The 23,572-nt window shown below is 39.3% G+C and overlaps 1 protein-coding gene across 4 annotated transcripts in view; it reads left to right on the forward strand.

Annotated features, from left to right (window-relative positions):
• The window catches only part of ADPGK (ADP dependent glucokinase), a 42,919-nt gene that overhangs the window by 10,274 nt on the left and 9,073 nt on the right, over positions 1-23,572 (forward strand). For 2 of the 4 annotated variants that reach the window (XM_045070746.1, XM_045070747.1), the window contains exons 3-4: positions 197-259; positions 23,223-23,343. In XM_045070746.1, coding sequence (XP_044926681.1) covers positions 197-259; positions 23,223-23,343 — 184 coding nt within the window. The remainder of the gene's footprint in view (positions 1-196; positions 260-23,222; positions 23,344-23,572) is intronic. The other 2 variants (XM_045070748.1, XM_045070749.1) reach the window with 1 other exon arrangement.

Below are 23,572 nucleotides of genomic sequence, written 5' to 3' on the forward strand. Positions count from 1 at the left end.
TGTTTATAATTCATTGTCTGTGAACCTAGGAGGTTAATAATTTTATTAAAACTTCATCTGTGTGTTACTGTTGTAAAGTAGCCTCAAAATTTTGGGGTGGGAAATGGACTATAAATTAACAAATTAAAAAAATTACTAAGCTTGGGTAACATGGGTTGTTAAAATACTGTCTAATAACTTTGAAACTGTCTTACAGCACTATGTAGGAGGAAATGCAGCTTTAATTGGACAGAAATTTGCAGCCAACTCAGATTTAAAGGTAAGTCAAATTCCCAGATTAAAATCTGTATCTTTCACTAGTATTTGAATAATTTTGGAAGCAAGAATAAATATTCATTTTATGGACCACCTAGGATGTGCCAGGCCCTAGGTCTCTTGTTAGGAGGCAGTACGGTACTAGTGGGACAGTAGTAATAGCTAGTGCTTCCTCAGTGCTTACTGTGTGAGGAGAGTGCTTTGCATAGACAAGCTCTGTTAGTCTGACCCACATCTGAGGCCAGTTGGTGCTGTGGTTGGTATTGTAATTGTCTTGCTTTCCACATGAAGCTTAAGGCATAAAGAAGGTCATAGCTAATCAGAAATGGAGCTTTTCTAACCTAGAACCCTAGCCCTTATATTCTTAAATATTATATCACATGACAGTTGAGAGGATTTGGGCTGTGGAATCAGTACCTAGGACTAGGGAACACACTGATGAGAGAAAAATATAGTTGTCTGTATTGATGATCCTGGATCCAGAGTGTTGGGAAATGAAGGCCTTTAGATGGAGGTCGATAGAGGAGAGTGTCTTCAGGTCTTAAAAACCATTTGGTTTAAACGGAATTAAACATTACTGCTATATTCAAAATAACATGTGGGTGGGAAAGTTCTCTGCTATGAGTTGAATAGGGGGAGGCCAGCTAGGAGGTTTTTGCTCTTGCAGTATTGTAAAATGATTAAGATTTTGAATTTGAGCAACCAGAAGGGGAGAAACAGATGTGTCTGAAGCCTACTAAAAATGGACTCACTTGAGGAGTGCCTGGGTGGCTCAGTCGTCTGAGTGTCTGACTCTAGACTTCTGCTCAGGTCATGATATCAGGGTCATGGGATGGAGCCCCATGTTGGGCTCCATGCTGGGTGTGGAGCCTGCTTGAGATACTTTCCCTCTCCCTCTGCCCTGCTCCCACCATGTACTTGTGTTTGTGTGCGTGCTCTCAAAAAAAAGAAAAAAATGAATTGAGATAGAATCACTTGATGCTAAAGCATACATGAGGACAAAGAAGATAGACTTGACAAAGATGAATCCAGAGTAAACAAACTTGAGAAATGCAGAATAGATGTGGCTACTGATGACAGTGGGGAATCATGAGTAGTCCTCAAGTTTGTGGGACCTGGCCTGAAAATAGAAATATAGGTCAGGGGCACAGAATCAAAACCCCAGAGATACCCAGAAATACAGATAATCAGCTATTTGAGGAGGAAAAATGCATATGGAGCCACATTGTACACCAAGAGATAGATGTGGAGAGCATGTTAAAGTGTGAGCAGTGGCATTTTAATAAGAATTAAAGTTCTTATAAAACATTGGGATTGGAAATACAAAATTTTTGTAGCCACTGTCTTTAAGGTACTAATTAACTCCCAAATAGAGATTGGAAGTTCTAGGACTGACTTGCAGAAATACTACCAGTTGATAGAAGACCAGTTATAAGCTCGTTAGAGCCAGGCTCTTCCCATCAGAATCCTGGTCCCCAAAAGGCATTCTCATGACCCTGAGAAGTAATTCTGGCCTCTGAGAGGACAACACCCCAAAAGTTCTGGGCAAATACAGGATTGACCTTTTAATATCGACCTCTTCAGAGGCCAGCATTTCCTCTTGGTTTCTGGAAAAGCCAGGCCTAGGACCAGTCCAATTGGAAGACATCCTGGTAAAGTAAGTCTGGCTTTGGTGGGAGATTGAGAAAAGAAAAGGGATTTTCGACACGGCCCTCATAACAGTCTGAAGAAGTAAGATACTAAGACCCTTTTGAGCATGAGAAAAGAGGTTAAGCAATGAGCTTCAGGACACCTAGCCTGGAATTAACTGAGCCAGGATTCAAGCTCTGGCTCTCCATGACCTTAACGACTCTGTACTAATCTCTCGGATTTAGTTTAACCTGCTGAAATGCTTCTCAACAAAGTGATCGTCTGAGATCAACCAGAGGTTAAGGGCTAGGTATTTTCCAAAGGTAATAATAAAAATAATAGTTAATGCTTACATAGTTCTTATTATATGTCAGGCACTGTTTTTAGTGCTTTGTATATATATGAATTCATTTAACTTTATGATGCCCTATAAGAGAAGTCTTATTATTATCCTCACTTTGTAGATAGGAAAAATGAGGCATGAAGAAGTTGTAACTGTTCAGGGTTGCACACCCAGTAAGGGGTGGAGCTGGGATTTGAACCCAGGTATTACAGCTCCAGAGTTCACACTCTTTTTTTTTTTTTTTAAGATTTTATTTATTTGCCAGAGAGAGAGAGAGAGTACACACAAGCAGGCAGAGAGACAGGCAGAGGCAGCAAAAGAAGCAGGCTCCCTGCTGAGCAAGGAGCCCGATGCAGGACTCTATTTCAGGACCCTGGGATCATGCCTATAGCCGAAGGCAGTGTTCAACCAACTGAGCCACCCAGGCATCCCCAGAGTTCACACTCTTAATGGCCATGCTGTATTGTGTCTCAGAAGCAGTAGAGCAAAGGCAAATTTAGTCGAATGATAGAATGGAAACTGTGCAGGGGTAGAGAGGGCCTTTAGAAAATGTATTTATGGGGGCACCTGGGTGGCTCAGTGGGTTAAAGCCTCTGTCTTCAGCGCAGGTCATGATCCCTGGGTCCTGGGATCAAGCCCCACATCAGGTGCTCTGCTCAGCAGGGAGCCTGCTTCCACCTCTCTCTCTCTCTGCCTGCCTCTCTGCCTCCTTTGATCTCTGTCTGTCATATAAATAAATAAAAATCTTAAAAAAAAAAAAAGAAAATGTATTTATGTTGTTTAGCCAAGAATTAGGAATAGATACTGTATTTCGTCAAATACTGTTTTTGCATCTTTTGAAATGATTGAATGGTTTTTGCTTTTCAGTTTGATATGTGGTAATTACATTGGTTTCCAGGTATTAAACCAACCTGCATCCTTAAGATAAACCTCACCTGGTTCGATGTATTTTCATTTTTCATATTGATGGATTCCGTTTACAAAATTTTGCTTTAAAAATTTATATCAGGCACCTGGGTAGCTCAGTTGGTTAGGCGACTGCCTTTGGCTCAGGTCATGATCCTGGAGTCCCGGGATCAAGGCCCACATTGGGCTCACAGCTCTACTTGTGGAGCTCTCCTTCTCTCAAAGAAATAAATAAAATCTAAAAAAAATTAAAATTGGCATCAATTTCTATGAGGTCTGTACTTTCCTTGTATGTCTGCCTGGTTTTGGTATCAGGGTAATACTGACCTTATAGAATGAGTTGGGAACTGAGCCTGGGTGGCTCAGTTGTTAAATGTCTGCCTTCAGCTCAGGTCACGATTCCAGCATCCTGGGATCGAGCCCAATATCAGGCTCCCTACTCAGTGGGGAGCCTGCTTCTTCCTCTCTAGCTCCCTCGTGCTTGTGTTCCCTCTCTAGCTTTCTCTCTCAGTCATAGATAAACAAAAATCTTTAACCAAAAAATAAAAAAGAAATATTTTCTTAATTGTTTGTAGAATTCACCAGTGAAACCCTTTAGGCCTGGAGTTTTTGATGTGGAAAGGTTTTTAACAACAAGTGTGATTTCTTTAATAGATATGGAGAAATTCAGATTTTGTTTCAAGGAATTTGTCCATATCCTCTAATTTGGTGAATTTATTGGCATAAAATTGTTGTATTCTCTTATCCTTTTAAGATCTATAGAATCTATAGTGATATCTCTTATTCTTGATATTGGTAACTTATATTGTCTTTTTTTTCTGGGAAATTCATCCTTTTCTTGAAGTACAGTTGACACAGAATATTACTTTTAGGGGTATAACATAGTAATTTGATATTTACATACGTTACAAAATAACATGATAAGTATAATTATCATCTGTCACCATACAAAGATATTATATTTTCTACTATATTTCCTATGCTCCCCATCCCTATGACTTATTTTTTTTAAAGATTTTATTTATTTATTTGACAGACAGAAATCACAAGTGGGCAGAGAGGCAGGCAGAGAGAGAAAGGAGAAAGCAGGCTCTCCGCTGAGCAGAAAGCCCGAGGCAGGGCTCGATCCCAGGACCCTGGGATCATGACCTGAGCTGAAGGCAGATGCTTAACCGACTGAGCCACCCAGGCGCCTCTCTATGACTTACTTTTAAGTGGAAGTTTGTACCCTATTCCCTTTACCTTTGTTTGCCATCCCTCTACCACCTTTCCCTCTGGCAGCCCTGAGTTCATTCTGTGTATTTAGGAATTTCGTTTTGTTTGTTCTTTTTTTTTTTTTTTTTTTATAAACCTATAATGTATTTTTATCCCCAGGGGTACAGGTCTGTGAATCGCCAGGTTTACACACTTCACAGCACTCACCATAGCACATACCCTCCCCAATGTCCATAACCCCACCCCCCTTCTCCCAACCCCCCTCCCCCCAGCAACCCTCAGTTTCTTTTGTGAGATTAAGAGTGGTTTATGGTTTGTCCCCCTCCCAGTCCCATCTTGTTTCATTCATTCTTCTCTTACCCCCTTAACCCCCCATGTTGCATTTCCACCTCCTCATATCAGGGAGATCATATGATAGTTGTCTTTCTCCGATTGACTTATTTCACTAAGCATGATACCCTCTAGTTCCATCCATGTTGTCGCAAATGGCAAGATTTCATTTCTTTTGATGGCTGCATAGTATTATGTTTTGTTTTTCAGATTCCACATTGAAGTAAAATCAAATTCACTTAGCAGATTATCCTGTAGGCCCATCCATGTTGTTTTAGATGGCAAGGTTTCATTCTTTTTTATGGTTGAGTAATAACGCATTGTATATATATAACATCTTCTTTAACCATTCATCTGTCAGGGATATTTAGACTGCTTCCATATCTTGACTAAAGTAAATAATGCTGCAGTGAACATAGGGGTAGGTTTGTTTGTTTGTTTCTTTAAGTAGGCTCCATTCCTAGCACAGAGCCCAACAGGGCTTTAACTCATGACCCTGAGATCAAGACATGAACTGAAATCAAGAGTTGGATACTTAACAAACCGAGCCACCCAGGCATCCCATTATTCTTTTAGAATTAGTGTTTTCATTTTCTTTTTTTTTTTTTTTTTAAGATTTTATTTATTTATTTGACAGACAGAAATCACAAGTAGGCAGAGAAGCAGGCAGAGAGAGAGAGGAGCAAGCAGGTTCCCCACTGAGCAGAGAGCCCATTGTGGGGCTTGATCCCAGGACTCTGGGATCATGACCTGAGCCGAAGGCAGAGGCTTTAACCCACTGAGCCACCCAGGCGCCCCAGTGTTTTCATTTTCTTTGGGTATATACCTAGGAGTAGATGTGCTAGATCATACAGTATTTCTATTTTTAATTTTTTGACGAATCTCTGTACTGTTTGCCAGAGTGGTTTCACCAGACTGTTACATTCCTGCCAGAGTGGTTTCACCAGACTGTTACATTCCTGTCAGTGGTGCATAGCGGTTCCTTTATCCTCAACATCTGTTGTTTCTTATCTTTTTGATACTGGCCATTCTGAAAGGCATGAGGTTATCTCTCACTGTGGTTTTGATTTGTGTTGCATTTCCCTGATGATGACTGATGCTGAGCATCTTTCAGTGTGTCTGTTGGGCATCTCTATGTCTTCTTTGGAAAAATGTCTCTTCCAGTCCTCTACCCATTTTTTTTAAAGTCAGATTTTTTTTTTTTTGGTGTAAGATAGATGAGTTTCTCACATATTTCATTATTAACCCTTGATTCAGATACTTCATTTGCAGGTACCTCCCATTCATTGGGTTGTCTTTTCATTCTGTTGATAATTTCTTTTGCTATGCAAAACTTTTTAAAGGTTTTTAAAAATTTATTTATTTGACAGAGATCACAAGTTGGGGGGGGGGGCAAGCTTCCCGCTGAGCAGAGAGCTCTATGCGAGGCTCCATTCCAGGACCCTGAGATCATGACCTGAGCCAAAGGCAGAGGTTTTAACCTAGTGAGCCACCCAGGTGCCCTGATGCAAAACTTTTTAGATTCATCTAGTCCCACTTGTTTATTTTTGCTTTTGTTGCCCTTGACTGAGGAGATAAATCAAAAAAATACTGCTTAGAATGATGCCCAAGAACTTATTGTCTGTTTTAGGAGTTTTATGGTTTCAGAACTTAGAAGAACTAAATGTAGTTCCTTTTGGATATGATGGAAGAAAGTGGCTGAGTTCCATTCTTTTGCAGGTAGATGTCCAGTTCCCTCAACTAATTTATTGAAGGAACTGTCTTTTCTCCATTGTATATTCTTGCCTCCTTTGTCATTGAATGGCCATATAAGCATGGGTTCATTTCTGGGCTTTCTATTTTGTTCCATTGATCTTTTATGCCAGTACCATACTGTTTCAATTACTATAGTATTGTGTAATGTAGCCTGAAAGCTGGGAGTGTGAGCCTCCAGCTTTGTTATTCTTTCTTGAAATTGCTTTAGCTATTCATGGTCTTTTCTGATACCATATAAATTTTAGTATTATTTGTTCTTAGTTCTGTGAAAACATGTTCTTGGTACTTCAGTAGGGATCGCACTGAATCTGTAGATTGCTTTGGGTAGTATGGACATTTTAACAATATTAATTTTTCCAGTCCAAGAGCATGGTATGTCTTTGCATTTATTTGTGTCATCTTTGATTTCTTTCTTCACTGTCTTACGGTTTTCAGAGTACAGGTTCTTCACCTCCTTGGTTAAATTGATTCCTAGACATTTTATTCTTTATAATGATTCACTTTCTTCTTTTTTAACTTTTTTTTTTAACATTTTTTAACATTTTATTTATCTACTTATTGTGAGAGAGAGGAAGAGCACAAGCAGAGGGAGAGGTAGGCTCCACCCTGAGCAGGAAGACTGATGTAGGACTCAGCTCAATCCTAGGACCTGAGCCAAAGCCAGAGGCTTAACCGGCTGAGCCACCCAGGTATCCTAACATTTTATTCTTTCTTTTTTTAATTTTTTAATTTTTTTTAATAAACATATAATGTATTTTTATCCCCAGGGGTACAGGTCTGTGAATCGCCAGGTTTACACGTTTCACAGCACTCACCATAGCACATACCCTACCCAATGTCCATAACCCCACCACCCTCTCCCTCCCCCCTCCCCCAGCAACCCTCAGTTTGTTTTGTGAGATTAACAGTCTCTTATGGTTTATCTCTTTCCTGATCCCATCTTGTTTTATTTATTCTTTTGCTACCCCCCAGACCCCCCACATTGCATCTCCACTTCCTCATATCAGGGAGATCATATGATAGTTGTCTTTTTCCGATTGACTTATTTCGCTAAGCACAATACCCTCTAGTTCCATCCACTTTGTGGCAAATGGCAAGATTTCATTTCCTTTGATGGCTGCATAGTATTCCATTGCATATATGTACCACATCTTCTTTATCCATTCATCTGTTGATGGACATCTAGGTTCTTTCCATGGTTTGGCTATTGTGGACATTGCTGCTATAAATATTCGGGTGCACATACCCCTTCGGATCACTACGTTTGTATCTTTAGGGTATATACCCAGTAGTGCAATTGCTGGGTCATAGGGTAGCTCTATTTTCAGCTTTTTGAGGAACTTCCACACTGTTTTCCAGAGTGGTTGCACCAGCTTGCATTCCCACCAACAGTGTAGGAGGGTTCCCCTTTCTCCACATCCTCGCCAGCATCTGTCATTTCCCCACTTGTTAATTTTAGCCATTCTTACTGATGTGAGGTGGTATCTCATTGTGGTTTTGATTTGTATTTCCCTGATGCCGAGTGATGTGGAGATTTTTTCATGTGTCTGTTGGCCATCTGGATGTCTTCTTTGCAGAAATGTCTGTTCATGTCCTCTGCCCATTTCTCAATTGGATTATTTGTTCTTTGGATGTTGAGTTTGCTGAGCCCTTTATAGATTTTGGATACTAGCCCTTTGTCCGATATGTCGTTTGCAAATATTTTCTCCCATTCTGTCAGTTGTCTTTTGGTTTTGTTGACTGTTTCCTTTGCTGTGCAGAAACTTTTGATCTTGATGAAATCCCAATAGTTCATTTTTGCCCTTGCTTCCATTGCCTTTGGCAATGTTCCTAGGAAGAAGTTGCTGTGGCTGAGGTCGAAGAGGTTGCTGCATGTGTTCTCCTCAAGGATTTTGATGGATTCCTTTCTCACATTGAGGTCGTTCATCCATTTTGAGTCTATTTTCGTGTGTGGTGTAAGGAAATGGCCCAATTTCATTTTTCTGCATGTGGCTGTCCAATTTTCCCAACACCATTTCTTGAAGAGGCTGTCTTTTTTCCTTTGGACATTCCTTCCTGCTTTGTCGAAGATGACCATAGAGTTGAGGGTCTTTTTCTGGGCTCTCTACTCTGTTCCATTGATCTGTGTGCCTGTTTTTGTGCCAGTACCATACTGTCTTGATGATGACAGCTTTGTAATAGATCTTGAAGTCTGGAATTATGATGCCACCAACTTTGGCTTTCTTTTTCAATATTCCTTTAGCTATTCGAGGTCTTTCCTGGTTCCATATTAATTTTAGGATTATTTGTTCCATTTCTTTGAAAAAAATGGGTAGGATTTTGATAGGGATTGCATTAAATGTGTAGATTGCTTTAGGTAGCATAGACATTTTCACAATATTTGTTCTTCCAGTCCATGAGCATGGAACATGTTTCCATTCTTTGTGTCTTCCTCAATTTCTTTCAAGAGTTCTTTGTAGTTTTCTGAGTATAGATTGTTTGCCTCTTTGGTTAGGTTTATTCCTAGGTATCTTATAGTTTTGGGTGTAATTGTAAATGGGATTGACTCCTTAATTTCTCTTTCTTCTGTACAGAAATGCAACTGATTTCTGTACATTGATTTTTTTATCCTGACACTTTACTGAATTCCTGTACAAGTTCTAGCAGATTTGGAGTGGAGCCTTTTGAGTTTCCACATGTAGTATCATATCATCTGCAAAGAGTTATAGTTTGACTTCTTCTCTGCTGATTTGGATGCCTTTAATTTCTTTTTGTTGTCTGATTGCTGAGGCAAAGACTTCTATTACTATGTTGAATAGCAGTAGTGATAACGGACATCCCTACCATGTTCCTGACCTTAGCAGAAAAGCTTTCAGTTTTTCTCCATTGAGAATGATATTTGCAGTGGGTTTTTCATAGATGGCTTTGATAATATTGAGGTGTGTGCCCTCTATCCCTACACTTTGAAGAGTTTTAATCAGGAAGGGATGTTGTACTTTGTCAGATGCTTTTTCAGCATCTATTGAGAGTATCATATGGTTTTTGTTCTTTCTTTTATTAATGTATCACATTGATTGATTTGCAGATGTTGAGCCAACCTTGCAGCCCTGGAATAAATCCCACTTGGTCGTGGTGAATAATCCTTTTAATGTACTGTTGGATCTTATTGGCTAGTGTTTTGGTGAGAATTTTTGCATCTGTGTTCATCAAGGATATTGGTCTGTAATTCTCTTTTTTGATGGGATCCTTGTCTGGTTTGGGGACCAAGGTGATGCTGGCCTCATAAAATGAGTTTGGAAGTTTTCCTTCCATTTCTATTTTTTGGAACAGTTTCAGGAGAATAGGAATTAATTCTTCTTTAAATGTTTGGTAGAATTCCCCTGGAAAGCCGTCTGGCCCTGGGCTTTTGTTTGTTTGGAGATTTTTGATGATTATTTCAATCTCCTTACTGGTTATGGGTCTGTTCAGGTTATCTATTTCTTCCTGGTTCAGTTGTGGTAGTTTATATATCTCTAGGAATGTATCCATTTCTTCCAGGTTGTCGAATTTATTGGTGTAGAGTTGTTCATAGTATGTTCTTACAATTGTTTGTATTTCTCTGGTGTTAGTTGTGATCTCTCCTCTTTCATTCATGATTTTATTTATTTGGGTCCTTTCTCTTTTCTTTTTGATAAATCTGGCCAGGGCTTTATCAATTTTATTAATTCTTTCAAAGAACCAGCTCCTAGTTTCGTTGATTTGTTCTGTTGTTTTTTTAGTTTCTATTTCATTGATTTCTGCTCTGATCTTTATTTTTTCTCTTCTCCTGCTGGGTTTAGGCGTTCTTTGTTGTTCTTTCTCCAGCTCCTTTAGCTATAGGGTTAGGTTGTGTATTTGAGACCTTTTTTGTTTATTGAGAAAGGCTTGTATCGCTATATATTTTCCTCTCAGGACTGCCTTTGCTGTGTCCCACAGATTTTGAACCATTGTGTTTTTATTATCATTTGTTTCCATGAATTTTTTCAATTCTTCTTTAATTTCCTGGTTGACCCATTCATTCTTTAGAAGGTTGCTGTTTAGTCTCCATGTATTTGGGTTCTTTCCAAATTTCCTCTTGTGATTGAGTTCTAGATTCAGAGCATTGTGGTCTGAAAATATGCAGGGAATGATCCCAGTCTTTTGATGCCGGTTGAGACCTAATTTATGACGCAGGATGTGATCTATTCTGGAGAATGTTCTGTGTGCACTAGAGAAGAGTATGTGTTCTGTTGCTTTGGGATGGAATATTCTGAATGTATCTGTGATGTCCGTCTGGTCCAGTGTGTCATTTAAGGCCTTTATTTCCTTGTTGATCTTTTGCTTGGATGATCTGTCCATTTCAGTGATGGGAGTGTTAAAGTCCCCAGCTATTACTGTATTATTGTTGATGTGTTTCTTTAATTTTGTTATTAATTGGTTTATATAGTTGGCTGCTCCCATGTTGGGGCATAGATATTTAAAATTGTTAGATCTTCTTGTTGGACAGACCCTTTGAGTATGATATAGTGTCCTTCCTCATCTCTTATTATACTCTTTGGTTTAAAATCTAATTTGTATGATATAAGGATTGCCACCCCAGCTTTCTTCTGATGTCCATTAGCATGGTAAATTGTTTTCCACCCCCTCACTTTAAATCTGGAGGTGTCTTTGGGTCTAAATGAGTTTCTTTTAGGCAGCATATTGATGGTTTTTTTTTTTTTTATCGATTCTGATACCCTGTGTCTTTTGATTGGGGCATTTAGTCCATTTACATTCAGGGTAACTATTGAGAGATATGAATTTAGTGCCATTGTATGGCATGTAAGGTGACTGTTATTGTATATTGTCTCTGTTCCTTTCTGATCTACTAGTTTTAGGGTCTCTCTTTGCCTAGAGGCCACCTTTCAATCTTTCTTGTAGAGCTAGTTTGGTGTTTGCAAATTCTTTCAGGTTTTGTTTGTCCTGGAAGCTTTTTCTCTCTTCTTCTATTTTCAGTGATAGCCTTGCTGGATATAGTATTCTTGGCTGCATGTTTTTCTCGTTTAGTGCTCTGAATATATCATACCAGTTCTTTCTGGCCTGCCAGGTCTCTGTGGATAAGTCTGCTGCCAATCTAATGTTTTTACCATTGTATGTTACAGACTTCTTTTCCCGGGCTGCTTTTAGGATTTTCTCTTTGTTGCTAAGACTTGTAAATGTTACTATTAGGTGATGGGGTGTGGACCTATTTTGAGGGGGGTTCTCTGCATTTCCTGGATTTTGATGTTTGTTCCCTTTGCCATATTAGGGAAATTCTCTACAATAATTCTCTCCAAAATATCTTCTGCTCCCCTCTGTCTTTCTTCTTCTGGAATCCTAATTATTCTAATGTTTCGTCTTATGGTGTCACTTATCTCTGGAATTCTCCCATCGTGGTCCAGTATTTGTTTGTCTCTTTTGCTCAGCTTCTTTATTCTCTGTCATTTGGTCTTCTATATCACTAATTCTTTCTTCTGTCTCATTTATCCTAGCAGTAAGAGCCTCCATTTTTTATTGCATCTCATTAATAGCTTTTTTTATTTCAACTTGGTTAGATTTTAGTTCTTTTATTTCTCCAGAAAGGGCTTTTATCTCTCTGGAGAGGGTTTCTCTGATATCTTCCATGCCTTTTTCGAGCCCAGCTCGAACCTTGAGAATCGTCATTCTGAACTCTAGATCTGACATATTACCAGTGTCCATATTGATTAGGTCCCTAGCCTTCAGTACTGCCTCTTGTTCTTTTTTTAATGTGGTGAGTTTTAAAGCCTCGTCATTTTGTCCAGATAAGATTATATGAAGGAGCAAATAAAATACTAAAAGGGTGACAAAGACCTCAGGAAAATGTGCTTTAACCAAATCAGTAGAGATCCCAAATCGTGGGAGGGAGAAAGGGGATAAAAAGTAGTTCAGGAAAAAAAAGTTGAAAATGAATACAGAAAAAATATTTAAAAAGAAAAAAAATTTATATATATATTAGACTGGTGACTAGAACAGGGTCGCACACTTAATTTGGGGAGTATTTTGGTCTCTTAGAAGAAACTACCTCCCAAAATTTTAAAGTATGGAAAACATATATAAGGGTAGACACAATGAAGGGATGGAATATGCCTATAAAGATAAAAAAAAATTTTAATTTCTAAAAAAGGAGTTGATAAAGTAAGTTGGTTGGGAGAATAAAGAAAAAGAAAGTGGAGAGAATTTATTCGGGCTGGAGACTAGAACAAGCCCGGAGCTAGATTTAGGATATATTTTGTTCTGTTAGGAGAAGTTGTACCCCAAAGTTTTTAGAAGATAAAACCCTATGTGTATACAAAAAATATAGTTAGATACCATGAAGGATAAAATATGACTATAATAATGAAGGTTCAAAAAAGATTATTATTTTTTTGAAAGATTATTTTTATTATTTTTAAGATAAACTAGTTAAAAAAACATTGAAAGAGGAAAGGGTAAAAGTTAAAAAAATTTAGCAGAAGAAAAAAAAATTAACTGCAAGACTAAAGAATCATGGGGGAAAAGCCATGAATTCCTTGCTTTGCTTTCTCCTCTGGAATTCCACTGTTCTCCTTGGTAAGTGAGCTTGGTCTTGGCTAGATTTCTTGTTGATCTTCTGAGGGAGGGGCCTGTTGTAGTGATTCTAAAGTGTCTTTGCCTGAGACGGAATTGCCCCGCCCTTACCCAGGGGCTGGGCTGAGTAGTTCGGCTTGGGTTCCGTTTGCTTTTGGGAGCTTTTGTTTCCTGAATGCTGTCCACAGAGTTCCAGAGGATGGGAATGATAATGGTGGCCTCCCAGTCTCCGGTTGGGAGGAGCCGAGAGCTCGGGACCCCACTCCTCAGTGCGCCCTCAGAGAAAAGCGCTCAATCACTCCCCTTCAGATAAAAGTGCTCAGTCACTCTCTTCTCCCTGGTCTCTGGCCGGGCCGGGAGCTCATCCAGCCTGTGACCTGTTCAAGGTAACCCTGAGTTGCAAGCTTACTTCTCGGCTTTGTCTCTGTACCCAGTTTCCCCGCTCTAATACCTGCAAGCTCTGCGACACTTAGATACCCCCGATCCTTCTGTCACTCCATGGGACCTGGGGCCACGCTGACCCCACGTGGGCTTCACCCCAGTTTAGCCTCTGGAGCAATGTCCCTCAGTGGAGCAGACTTTTGAAAGTCCTGATTTTGTGTTCCATTGCACTGCTGCTTGCCGGGAGGCGGCCCCTCCCCCCTGCAGTCTCTCTTCGCGTCGCTTTGGATTCACTTCACCGCGGGCTCTACCTTTCAGAAAGTGGTCCATTTTCTGTTTCTAGAATTGTTGCTCTTCTTCTCTTCAATCTCCTGTTGGATTTGTAGGTGTTTGCAATGGTTTGATAAGCTATCTAGCTGATCTCCTGCTACTTGATGTAGTCTCAGCCTGCTACTTCTCTTGCCATCTTGACTCCCCATTTTATTCCTTTTAATGCAATTGTAAATGGTATATTTTTTCTTAATTTTTTTCTGCTAGTTTGTTTCCATATAGAATGCAACAGATTTCTGTATATTTTGTGTACTGTGACTTTAGATCCCACAGTTTTTTTGGAGTCTTTTGTGTTTTCTAAATATAGCATTATGTCTAGATGCCTTCTATTTCTTTTTCTTCTCTGATTGCTGTAGCTAGAACTTCCAGTACTGTCTTGAATAAAAGTTGCGAGAGATGTATCCTTGTCTTGTTCCTGATCTTGTCTTATTCCGGATCTGTTGAGTATGATGTTAACTGTGGGTTTGTCATATATGATGGCCTTAATTATGATGAGTTGTTTCCTCTATACCCATTTTGTTAAAAGTTATTATATTTTGTTAAATGCTTTTTTTTTTTTTTTTGCATCTGTTGATAATCATATGATTTTTAGCCTTCATTTAGTTAATGTGGTATATTACATTGATTGGTTTGCGGAAATTAAACCGTTCTTGCATTCCTGGAATAAATCCCACTTGGTTGTGGTGGAAGGTTTTTTTTCCCCCCCTAATATCTAGATTCTTGCTTTATTTTCTTGAGTCAGGATTTCTAACTGTCTTGCCAGAACATGCACATTTGAACTTTTATTGTTGTTGTTTTCTTTTTTTCATTTTGTTTTATCCATCATTCTTCGTTGTTTTTCTTTTTAAGTTTTTATTTAAATTCCAGTTAGTTAACGTATAGGGTAATACTAGTTTCACTAGTAGAATTCTGTGAGTCATCACTTCCATACAACACCCAGTGCTCCTCACAAATGCCCTCCCAATACTTGTCATGCATTTAGCCAATCCCCCCGCCACCTTCCCCAAGCAAACCACAGTTTGACTTCTTCCTTTCCCATTTGGTTGCCTTTTGCTAAGGCTAGGTCTGAACGATCTTTTTAATGTACTTGAAATGCAGTTTGTTAATATTTTGTTGAGGACTTTTACATCTATGTTCATCAGTGATATGGCCTGTAATTTTCTGTTTTGTTTTCAGGGTAGTGTTGGCCTGATAGAATTAATTTGGACATGTTCCTTTCTCTCTGTCATTTTTTAATAGTTTGAGAAAGAGGTTGTAACTATTTTTTAAATGTTTGGTAGAATTCACCTGTGATTTCATCTGATCCTGGACTTTTGTTTGTTGAAAGTTTTTTGATTACTGATTTAATTTCATTACTAATAATTGGTCTGTTCAGGTTCTTTCTTCCTGTTGCACTCTTAGAAGATGGTTTCTAGGGCGCCTGGGTGGCTCAGTGGGTGAAGCCGCTGCCTTCGGCTCAGGTCATGATCTCAGGTCCTGGGATCGAGTCCCACATCAGGCTCTCTGCTCGGCAGGGAGCCTGCTTCCTCCTCTCTCTCTGCCTGCTTCTCTGCCTACTTGTGATCTCTCTCTGTCAAATAAATAAATAAAATCTTTAAAAAAAAAAAAAAGAAGAAGATGGTTTCTAGGAATTTGTCCATTTCTTCTAGTTTGTCAGCAGTCCCCTCTTTTTTTTTCTTGATGACTCTGGCTAAAAGTTTATCACTTTTGTATTTTCAGAGAACTAACCCTTAGTTTCATCAATCTTTTCTGTTCTTTCAGTCTCTATTTCATTTATTTCTACTCTACTCTTTGGTATCATTTCCTTCCTTCTGCTTTGGGTTTTTACTGTTACCCTTTTTCTAGTTTCTTTTGGTCAAGGTTAAATTGTTTATTTGAGGGTCGAGTGGGTGGCTCAGTCATTAAGCATCTGCCTTCACCTCAGGTCATGATCTCAGGGTACTTGGATCGAGCCCTGCATCAGACTCACAGCTCACTGGGGAGTCTGCTTCTCCCTCTGCCACTCCCCCTGCTTGTGTTCCCTCTCTCTCTGTCAAATAAATAAATAAAATAAAATCTTTAAGAAAAAATTGTTTGAGTTTTTCTTATTTTTTGATGTAGGCTGTATTGCTATAAACTTCCTTCCTAGAACTGCTTTTGCTGTGCCCCAAAGATTTTTAAAATACTGTGTTTCCATTTTCATTCATCTCAAGGTATTTTTTTTTTTAATTTCCACTGATTTCTTTGTTGACCCATTGGTTGTTTAGTAGTATGTTGTTTGGCTTCTACATAGTTTTTTTCCACTTTTTTTCTTGGAATGGATTTCCAGTTACCATACCATTATAGTCTAAAAAGATGCTTGATAGGATTTTGATCTTAAATATATTGAGACTTGCTTTGTGTCCTAACATTAATTAGCCTGAAGAATGTTCCATATGCACTTGAAAAGAATGTGTATTCTGCTATTTTTAGGTGGAATGTTCTGTGTATATCTGTTAAGTCCCCCTGGTCTAATTTGTCATTCAAACCCACTTTCCTTATTGACTTTTGGTCTAGATGGTCTATCTGTTGATGTAAATGGGGTGTTAAAATCCCCTACTGTTATTGTATTACTATCAATTTCTCCCTTTATGTCTGTTAATATTTGCTTTATATATCTACATATATAGGTTTCCTATGTTGGATGCATAGATACTTACAACTGTTCCATCCTCTTGTGAGATTGGCCCCTTTATCCATCATGTAATGCCCTTTGTCTTATAATAGTCTTTGTTTAAAAATCTGTTTTGTCTCATTTAGTATTGCTACTCCAGCTTTTTTGTTTCCCTTGCATGGAAATCTTTCTTCTTCCCTTCACTTTCAGTTTGTATTTATCTTTAGGTCTGAAGTGGGTCTCTTGTAGGCAGTGTGTTGATGGTTCTGGTGTTTTCATCCAGGCACCCTGTGTCTTTTGATTGGAGCATTTAGTGCATTTACATTTGAAGTAATTATTGATAGGTATGTACTTATTTCCATTTTGTTCTTGTTTTATGGTTCTTTTTGTAGTTACTCTCTATTCTTTTGCTCTCTTCCCTTGTGACTTGATGGCTCTCTTTAGTGTTGCACTTGGATTATTTTTGTGTGTGTGTATCTCTTGTAGGTTTTTGTTTTGTGGTTACCGTGAAGTTCGTATATAACATCCCATATATATAGCATTCTATTTTAAGTTGATGGTTGGGCACATTTTAAAAGCACTACATTTTACTCCCCCCCACCCCATGTTTTATGTATTTGGAATCATATTTTACATTTTTAAAAAATTCTGTGTGTCTCTTAACTACTTAATATAGATTTAGTTGATTTTACTCTCTCTATTTTTTTAAGATTTTATTTCTTTGACAGAGAGATCACAAGTAGGCAGAGAGACAGGTGGGGGTGGGGTGGGGAAGCAGGCTTCCTGCTGAGCAGAGAACCCAATGTGGGGCTCAATCCCAGGACCAAGGGATCATTACCTGAGCTGAAGGCAGAGGCTTTAACCCACTGAGCCACCCAGGAGCCCCTGATTTTACTCTTATTGTCTTCTAACCTTCACACTAACTTTGTAAGTGACTAATCTGCTACCCTCACTATATGTTTGCTTTTTTTAACTTTTTAAAAATATTTTCTTATTAACATATAATGTATTATTTGCCCCAGGGGTACAGGTCTGTGAACCATCAGGCTTACACAGTTCACAGCACTCACCATAGCACATACCCTCCCCAATGTCCATAACCCAACCACCTTCTCCCTACCCCTCTCAACCCCTGAGATTAAGAGTCTCTTATGGTTTGTCTCCCTCCTTTACCGGTGAGATTTTTTCCTTTCATAATTTTCTTCTAGTTTTGGCCTCTTCATTTCTGCTTTAAAAAATCAACATTTCTTATAAGATTAGTGGTAGTGAACACCTTTTAACTTACGTTTGTCTGGGAAATATCGCTCCTTCAATTCTGAATGACAGTTCTGCAGGGTATCCTAGTAATAGTTCTCCAGGGTACCATATCCTTAGTATCTTTGGTCGTAGGTGGTTTCCTTTCAGCTCTTTGAATATGTCATAGGACTCCTTTCTGGCCTGCATAGTTTCTGCTCAAAAATCAGCCAGTAGTCTTATAGGTCTTGCTGTAACCAACCAGTTACCTTTCTCCTGTTGCTTTTAAGGTTTTCTCTTTAATTTTTGACATTTTAATTATTATGTGTCTTGGAGGACTCCTTGGCTTCATCTTGCTTGGGGCTGTCTATGCTTTCTGGACCTGGCTGGCTGTTTCCTCCCCCAGGTTGGAGAAGAGAAGTTTTCAGCTTCTTCTGAGACCCCTATAATGCTGATGTTATGTCCCTTGATATTGTCCCAGAGGTCCCTTAATCTGTCCTCATTTTTTTTTCTTTATTTTTGCTGTTCAGTTTGGGTGGTTTCTACTATCTGCCTTCCAGAGCACTGATCCATTCTCTGCAGTCTCCAATCTGCTGTTGATTTCCTCTGGTGTATTTTTCATTGCAGTTACTGCTCAGCTCTGATTAGTTCTTTTTATATTTTCTGTCTCTTTGTTAAAGTTACACTGAGTTCATCCACTCCCAAGTTCAGCGAATGTCTCTATAACCATTAATTACATTGAACTCTATCAGTTCGATTCCTTTTTTGTTTAATTTAGTTCTTTTTTCTGAGGTCTTTCTTCTGAACATATTTCTCTGTCTCATTTTGTCTGTCTCTCTGTTTGTTCCTATGTATTTTGTAGTTCATTCACATCTTCTGGTCTTGAAGGTGGTAGCCTTGTGTAGAAGGTATCCTTTGGGGCCCAGAAGTGCAGTCACTGCTAGTCCAACAGAGTCACTCTAGAGTGTTGCCTGTGTGGGCTGCACATACCATCTCTTGTGCTGGGCTGCAAGTGCTGTAGGCACGCTGGTGGTTGGGGTTTGCCTGGCTAGCTCAGAGGCTGTGGCTGGTGCAGGGGCACTGGTGGTTGGGGCTGGCCTCCCCTTCCCGGGGCAGGAGTGGCTTTAGAGAGGTGTAGATCCCAGAAGAGGTTGCCCATCAGGTGTGGTGGGGCAAGAGCCACTTTGGAGGGGGTACCTGCCGGGGAGGGCAGGTCTGCAGGGGGATGGCAGGAACAGGGTGAGCAGTGGTAGTGAAGTAGATAGAAAGTGCTAGAACTTTTGTTCCTAATGTCAGGCCAGCTAGGCTGAAGGAGGACAAAAAATGGTACGTGCTAATGCTTCTATTCACAGAGAAATTTCCTCTAGATCCCTTCCCCTCCAGCACACATCCTAAAATTAGTCAGATCTCTTCCATGGCCCAGGTGCTTTTCAAACTGCTGCCCTGCCCTGGGTCTTGGCATGAGTGAGATTCTGTGTACACCCTTCAGTAGCAAAGTATCAGTCTACTGTAACCCTGTTGTTCCTGTAGAGTTAAGCCCCTCTGATTTTCAGAGCCCAGCATTATAAAGGCTCCTCCTTCTAGTGCAGATCCTAGAGCAGGGGGTGTCCAGTGTAGGGTTTGAACCCCTCACTCCTCAGGGAGAACCTCCACACCTGTGCTCTGCCTCCCACTTGTGGGTCAGGACACCAGGGGTTGGGATCCCAGCCAAAATGTGTCTGTGTCCCTTCTGCCCTTCTCAGTATGTCTTTTTCTTTATGTCTTTAATGTGGAAGAGTTGTTTTGCTAATCTTCAGTTGTTCTCAGAGAGAGTTGCTCTGTGTATTGTTGCAGGCTCATTGTGTCTGTGGGAGGAGACAAGTTCAGGATCTTTCTGCAGTTTCCCCTTGTGATCTTTTTTTTTTTCACTATCAGTTTGCTTAGAGTTTTATCAATTTTACTGATCTTTGCAATAAATAATTAATATTAGGTTTCATTGATTTTTCTCTATTGTTTCTCTCTTTTGTGTTTCATTAGTCTTGTTCATGTTTAACTTGCTCTTTTTCTAGTTTAAGGTAGAAGCTGAGGTCTGATTTGAGACTGTTTTCTGATATAGATGATTAGTGCTATAAATTTCCCCTTAACTACTTCTTTAGCTGCATCCCACAGATTTTGATAATTGTAGTTTTCATTGAATTCAAAGTAGTTTCTAATAACCCTCTGATTTCTTGAACTATTTATAAGTGTGTGATCTCCTTTCTAAGTACTTGGGGATAGCTAAATACTTCCAGATACCTTTCTACTAATGATTTCTTTCTTTTTATTTTAAAAAAGATTTGTATTTATTTATTTGAAAGAGATTGAGAGAATGAGTGGGAGGAGGGGCAGAGGAAAGCAGACTGCCTGCAGAGCAGAGAGCCGGATGAGGGACTCAATCCCAGAACCCCATGATCATTACCTGAGCCAAAGGCAGATGCTTAATTGTCTGAGCCTCCCAGAAATAGAAATCTAATGATTTCTATTTTAATTACATTGTGATCGGAGAGTATACTTCTCTTGATCTGTTAAATTTACTGAGACTTTTTCTATGACCTAGAATGTGGTATATCTTAGTAAAGTTCCTTTTTTTTTTTTTTAAAGATTTTGTTTATTTGATAGAGAACATGTGTGCCAGGGAGAATGGGGGTGGGGGATAGAGGAGGAAGAGAAGTATATAATATTGTTGAATGGATAGAAATGTCAGGCCAGGTTGGTTGGTAGTATTGTTAGGTCTATATTCTTACTGATTTTGTGTCTATTGAGAAGCAAGTATTAACATTCTCATCTATAGTTAACATTCTCATCTATTTCCCTTACAGTTCTATAACTCTGTGCTTCATGTATTTTTAAGCCCTGTCATTAAGTGTATATCTAACTATTTCTGATTGCTGTATCTTCTTTATGAATTGACCTCTCTGTCGTTGCCAGGGATAAGGAAAATCATTTCAAAGTATTTGCTCTGAAATCTGTTTTGATTAAAATTGCCTTTGTAGCTTTCTTTTGATTAGCGTTAGTGTGACTCAACTTTTTCCATTTTTGTGTTTTAACCTCTTGGTGTCTGTACATTTAAGTGTATTTCTTGGGCAGTGGGAGGATGAGCAAAATGGATGAAGGGTAGTGGGAGGTATAGGCCTCCAGTTATGGAATGAAAAAGCTATGGAGATGAAAGGTACAGCATAGGGAATTCTAGTCAATGGTATTGTTATAGTGTTGGTATTGTTATATAACAATTGATTGGTGTTGTTATGTAACAGTGGTATTGTTATAGTGTTGGTGACAGGTGGTAGCTACACCTGTGGTGAGCATAGCATAACATATAGATTGGTTGCATCACTATATTATACACTTGAAACTAATGTAACATTTTGTGTCAACTATACATCAATTAAAAACAAAATGAGAGGGCAGTAGTAATGTGTCCAAATAAAAACAACATACTAGTCTGTTGCAAAGTAAATAAAAAGGTGACTTAGATTTCATAATTAATAAATAAATATTTCTTGTAGGCATCATATATTTGGGGCTTGCTTTTTAATCCACTTTGACAATCTCCTTTAATTGGGCTGTTTAAGCCATTTACACTTAATGTGTTTGTTAATAAATTAGGTTGGGTTTAAGTCTGACATCTTGCTCCTTGTTTTCTGTTTGTCCCACCTCTTTATCTTCCCTTTTCCTTCTTTTTCTGCACTCTTTTGAATTATTTTCTACACTTTCATATTATCTTCTGGCTTATTAGCTATAATTCTTCGTTATTTTAATGGTTGCTTTAAGACTTATAGTGTACGTTTTTAGCCATCACAGTCTATGGTCAGTGATGTCATACTTCATGTATAATCTGAGGACTTTATAATAAACAGGTGCTTCCATTTCTTTTCTCTGGTCTTTATAGTGTTGTTGTCATATGGTTTACCTCTGTGTATGTTATAAACCTCATCTGGTGTTGTTAATACTGCTCTTTGAACAGTTGATTATCTTTTAAAGAGATTTCAGTAGTAAGAAAAAGATCTTAGGTACTTATCCAGAGTTACCATTTCTGGTGCTCCTCATTCCATTGTTTAGATGTTTATTTCTTCTTTTATCTGGTATCATTTGACTTCTGCCTGAAGGATTTCCTTTAACATTTCTTATAGTGCAAGTCCACTGATGATGAACTCTTTTTGTCTATCTGGAAACTCCTTTAAGGTAATTTCATGCGGCATTTGTAGGTCTTACTCAGTTCGTTTTTTTCCTGTTAGGAATCACTGTCCTTTGTTGTTGTATCCAAATGTTGTAAAAACCTGTGTTTCATATATTTTGTCTGTTTTTGTTTTGGGAAAGGAGGGAAAATTTGGCCTGTGTTCTCTCATCTTGAAGGCTAAAGTTCTGACCAGGAATTAGACAAAAGAAGTAAAGTGGCAACTGTACAAGCAAGCAGTTAATTGTCAAGTAAAATGCCTTTTGAAGCCTCTCTCTGGGTGGGGCACATTAAATCTGAAATCGTGTTGATCATCTCTGGGAACTTTCCTTTACATCCCTGTCCAAGCCTCATTGTTTGGTGGTTATGAGCAGGTTGGCCCGGCTGTGAGTGGGGTCCAGAGGTGTGGCGGGAATAGCAGCTTGTGAAGAACATCAGTAGATGTGAAATGACTTCTAGAAGGAATAGCCAGGGAGAGGCCCAGGTTGGAGTTGAAAAGGTTTAGGAAAAGTTTCAGAGCACCTCCCCCTCCCCCAACTTGCTGAATTGAGGTGCTCTTTAATTCCCATCTCTGGAAGGCTATCCTGTTCACATAACAGCCAAGTATACTAGGGGCCTGATCCCACAAATTAGGTCCTGTGATTGGGGGCCATATTGTCATCCCGAGGCTCTTTTCTAAACTCTGTAAGATTCAAACAGAATTGTCCTCATCAGGCAGCTCTGAGCAACTTGCCATCTCTGTTTGCTTACGTAGGATGAGTGAGTAAAGAAAAGAAAGGGGGAGTGGAGTGTGTCTTAGCCGTAATAACAAAATGCCATCGGCTTGGTGGCTTCAACAACAGAAATTTATTTTGTCACAATTCTGAGGCTGGAAAGTCCAAGATCAAGATTCCAGCAGGGTCCAGTTTCTGGTGAGGGCTTCTTTCCTGGCTTGCAGCCACCTTCTGGTGTGTCCTCACATGGCCTTTCTTCAGTGGGTAAGATGGAAAGAGAGAGACCTAGCTCTCTCTTTTCCTTTTCTTATGAGGCCACCAATCCTCTTGGATTAGGATCCCCTCTGTATGACCTCATTGGACCTTAGTTGCCTCCTGAAAGCCCTGTCTCCAAATACTGTCACATCTGCAGTTAGGCTTCAATATAGGACTTTGGGGAGGACAAAAATATTCAGTCCCTTGCAGAGTATATTAGATTCCACAGCTACGGAGGTATCTGTCTAACAGGTATGAGTCAGGTCTCTTCTCAGCCCCTCATTTCTGGTGGCCATTCCCTCCATAGGGATATATGTGATAGTAATAGGACTTACTACATACCTCCAAACCAAAGCATTTAAAATAACATTTGGATTCCAGTTTTTGGTTGAAATGAATAGGAGCGTCCTGAATGTACCTTTTTGGTCACTGTATAGATTCAGTGGGAACAGGGACAGATCTCCTGATAGATTTCCTGTGTCTTGTCTCCAGGTTCTTCTTTGCGGTCCAGTTGGTCCAAAGCTGCATGAACTTCTTGATGATAATGTATTTGTTCCACCAGAGTCATTGCAGGAAGTGGATGAGTTCCACCTTATTTTAGAATATCAAGCAGGTAAGAGAAATGAGTACGTAATGGTGTGAGACTGGACAGAGGATTGTGTGTTGTCAGATTGGGGTGTAACTGTGCTAGAAATTGATCTTTGTAAGTTGACAGGACCCTTTCTTGCCTTACAAGTTCCCTGACCTCTTGGTTCTCCTGAGCTGAAACTGGCCATTGTCTCAATAGAGAGTAGTGTAACATTGAAGAAAATTCCCAGATCTACAGACAAAACTGATCTGAA

This window comes from Mustela putorius, unplaced genomic scaffold (genome assembly GCF_011764305.1).
Source record: "Mustela putorius furo isolate JIRA1106 unplaced genomic scaffold, ASM1176430v1.1 tig00003972_pilon_pilon_pilon, whole genome shotgun sequence".
Lineage (NCBI taxonomy): Eukaryota > Metazoa > Chordata > Mammalia > Carnivora > Mustelidae > Mustela > Mustela putorius.